General features: G+C 37.8%; 1 protein-coding gene across 1 annotated transcript; it reads right to left on the bottom strand.

Annotated features, from left to right (window-relative positions):
* Nucleotides 1-256: 256 nt before the first annotated feature.
* Nucleotides 257-2,851, bottom strand: LOC145814961 (uncharacterized). Its single transcript, XM_082911923.1, has 6 exons — nt 2,692-2,851; nt 2,300-2,434; nt 2,058-2,190; nt 993-1,288; nt 707-875; nt 257-317 (listed from the first exon to the last, which is right to left on the bottom strand). Exons 1-6 carry the CDS (start codon nt 2,849-2,851, stop codon nt 257-259), a joined length of 954 nt encoding a protein of 317 aa, XP_082768049.1.
* Nucleotides 2,852-3,278: the final 427 nt, after the last annotated feature.

The raw sequence follows: 3,278 nt of genomic DNA, 5'->3' as shown, positions 1-3,278 counted from the left end.
ATTTTTTTTTTGGATACACATGACATGATGTGACTGTTCACATCACAGAATGATCATACACTTTCTTCTGTTTTAAACCATACTACATGGATGTGAATATTGCTTAAAGTGTTCATGTAACACAATATGACAGATGTGAGTATGATATTTCTTAACACAAGTCAATATTCACATCTAATAATTTGATGATGTGAATATTCACATCATAACTTCTGATTATGCGAATGGCAACGATGATGTCATGAATATTCACATCTTATGAGTTGATGATGTGAATGGTTACATTGATGTAAACATTCATGTCATCTACTTTGATGCTGTTAACAGTAACAACAATGTGAACATTCCCACCACAGAAATGTTTGAAAGTTCAACAATGTGAACATTCACATAATGTGATTATATTACACAAGTGTGAATGTTAACATCATGCATTCATCCAAAACACAACCAACATAAATGTCAGATTGGTACCTTAAAAAAGTGAAAATAAAACACAAATCAAATACTAATGCATTATTATGTTGGCCAACGCAACGTAATCTTATTGCAACCCAATGTTTGCCAACACAACACGATCTTATTTCAAAAATGAATATAAGAATCCAATGTAAAATACAATGTTGAAATGAAAAAAGGCACATCCTATATCGGCTCCGTGCATGATTTTCGATTGTGGCTCCCCAACTTATCACATCTCCCGCACCTTATTTGCTTCAGTTTCTCACCTCTTGATGTGATCCTATTCTTTTTCGGCCTTCCGGGTGGTCTTGTCACAGTTGGCGGGTATATAGTGAAGTCCGTGGGATCAAAAGTCGGTTTCTCCACCGATGGTATAGGGAATATGGCTCCCGAATAGGCTGCACGATATGTCTCTACATGAAAGTAATGTTCTACACAATCATTGAGATTGTAGCGGCTCTTCTGAATGGCAATAACAGCATGGTCACATGGGAATCCGTTGATTTGCCATTTGAAGCAAGAACGTGTACGCCTCGTAACATCAACTGTAACAGATGGTATCAAATGAACTTCAAACACATCCTCGTTGGCTTTGCTAACTTGCCAAGACCTGCTGTCATTGAACAAATCCATAAGCCTTGTTTCGAATGTCGGACAAATAAGTTCATTCCATTTGTTTGCTTGGTCACGCCGTGCAGACATTTGCTGCATCAACTGAGTACGAATTGTGTCTACCATTTGAGTGATAGGAAGATTACGTGCTTCTTTAATCCAGGTATTAAATGACTCCGCCACATTGGATGTCATCTCCCCATAACGCATGCCCCTGCACAATATCACAAACATTGTACAATACGGAATTTAACAGGTCTGATCATTCACGTTGACAGATGTGAACATTCACAGTACTGACATTAGTATGCACTGATGTGAACATTCACAGTACTGACATTAGTATGCACTGATGTGAACATTTACATCAGGGTATAATAATGTGAATGTTCACATCTGCTACTAGTTTATAATAATGTGAATGTTCACATTATATGCTTATTATGTTGTCAACTTAAATGATAGACAGATGTGAATGTTAACAATAACAACAAAATATGACACGTGTCAACATTCAAATCTGTAATACATTGCATGACTATTTGACAAATTAACAGATGTGGACATTCACATCAGTCATCATTAGCAAATGTAAACATTCACATCATTTACATTGAACATGAAACACAATTCGAAGATTGTTATCATTCTAAACTGAAAATTCACATCGCTACCATTCTAAACTTCACAAATGGAACACCTTAGGAAACTATTATTACCTGAAGTATGAATTTGCCTAGTGCTCAGGTGTCAAGTCCTTGAAAAAATTATGAGCTCGTTGTTTACCCTCCTCTTTTAATTTTGCAAGCTTTTCATGGAACCCTACCACAGTTGGCTCGTAGGCACAGTCACCCAAACTACTTACTAGGTGATCCTTGAATCCATTATCAATTCCTTTCATTCGGTCTTTTAAATTGCTCTTCAAGTGTTGTAAGCAATAACCGTGATGAGCCGATGGGAACACCTTTGGCATAGCTTCTAACAGACCAAGATTACGATCCGAAATAAAAGAAATATGGCGTTTCCCATCAACAACCTTCTCAAGTTCATGCAAGAACCACGACCAATTGGCTGTGGTCTGTGAATCAATAATCGCAAATGCAACAGGAAACAGACCTACAACACAACACCAATACACAATTGTTCACAATATTCCAAAGTGAATAGAAAACAGTATAAACGAAACAGGTCATGTGAATGTTCATATCTATATTGCCCTATTTACTATTGTTATTTTTGGATTCAGGTTTGTAAACATCAACGATGTGAACATTCACATTAACGACCATTAATAATTCATTGTTGATTGTTGAGTCACTGACAATGTTAACATTCACAGTACTGTTCATTAATGGATCAACTAACATTAGTATACACTGATGTGAACATTCACATCAGTGTGTAATAATGTGAATGTTCACATTACTGTCATTGGCATACACAGATGTGAACATTCACATCAGTGCATACTAATGTCAATGTTCACATTACTTATAATTTACCAATCACTCTTTTGTCCAGACTATGCTGCTCAGAGTGAATATTGACATGAATAGACAGCTAAAAAAAACTACTAATCATTGTTTCCGTCTTTCGCCGTTGCCGCAAGTAGCTGACCTTTGTACTTTTCTTTGAGGAATGTTCCATCCAAGAATAATAAAGGCCGACAAGCATTGAACCCAGAAATACACGCAGCGAATGACACAAAGAAGCGACAAAACTGTTGACTACTCGCATCATAGTCAATATTGACATAACTCCTCGGATTGTACCGCATCACGGCATCCGAATACCACCGCAGCTGGTCAAACGATAACGAGTGATCTCTATGAATACCAGCCTTTGCTTTCTCCACACCCAACCATACGACATGGTAACTCACATCTAGCCCATAATCCCTCTTCAAAATAGTCAACACCTCACACGGCCGAGTCAACGGCTTGTCCCTCACAATTTCAGATATGGTACTCGACACCAAATCCGAACTAACTCGCGGATTCTTCGATGTTCGGACATCCGTACCACAAGTATGCACATCACTAAACCTCTTGATGTAGAAAAAATCATTTGCTCGTTGTGCTCTACAATGTATAGCCCACAAGCAGCCCCTCTCCTCCCGCATCGCACATACAACAGTAACTCTTGTTGTTTCGTTCTTCACGTATGTAAACTTAAACCCACATTGGATGGCATACTTACATAAA

This window comes from Camellia sinensis, unplaced genomic scaffold, assembly GCF_055761805.1.
Source record: "Camellia sinensis isolate YWXY unplaced genomic scaffold, ASM5576180v1 Unanchor14, whole genome shotgun sequence".
Classification (NCBI taxonomy): domain Eukaryota; kingdom Viridiplantae; phylum Streptophyta; class Magnoliopsida; order Ericales; family Theaceae; genus Camellia; species Camellia sinensis.
The sequence above is the reverse complement of the archived record's forward strand: the minus strand, read 5'-3'. Positions and strand labels throughout refer to the sequence as shown.

Bases quoted from the DNA above. Each gene is read 5' to 3' on its own strand.
- LOC145814961 (XM_082911923.1), bottom strand. From the start codon at position 2,851: ATGCGGTACAATCCGAGGAGTTATGTCAATATTGACTATGATGCGAGT. The intron at 2,435-2,691 runs GTCAGCTACTTG...TACTAATGTTAG, and splicing joins CCTCAAAGAAAAGTACAAAG to TTGATCCATTAATGAACAGT. The intron at 1,289-2,057 runs GTTAGAAGCTAT...GATATTGTGCAG, and splicing joins TCGGATCGTAATCTTGGTCT to GGGCATGCGTTATGGGGAGA.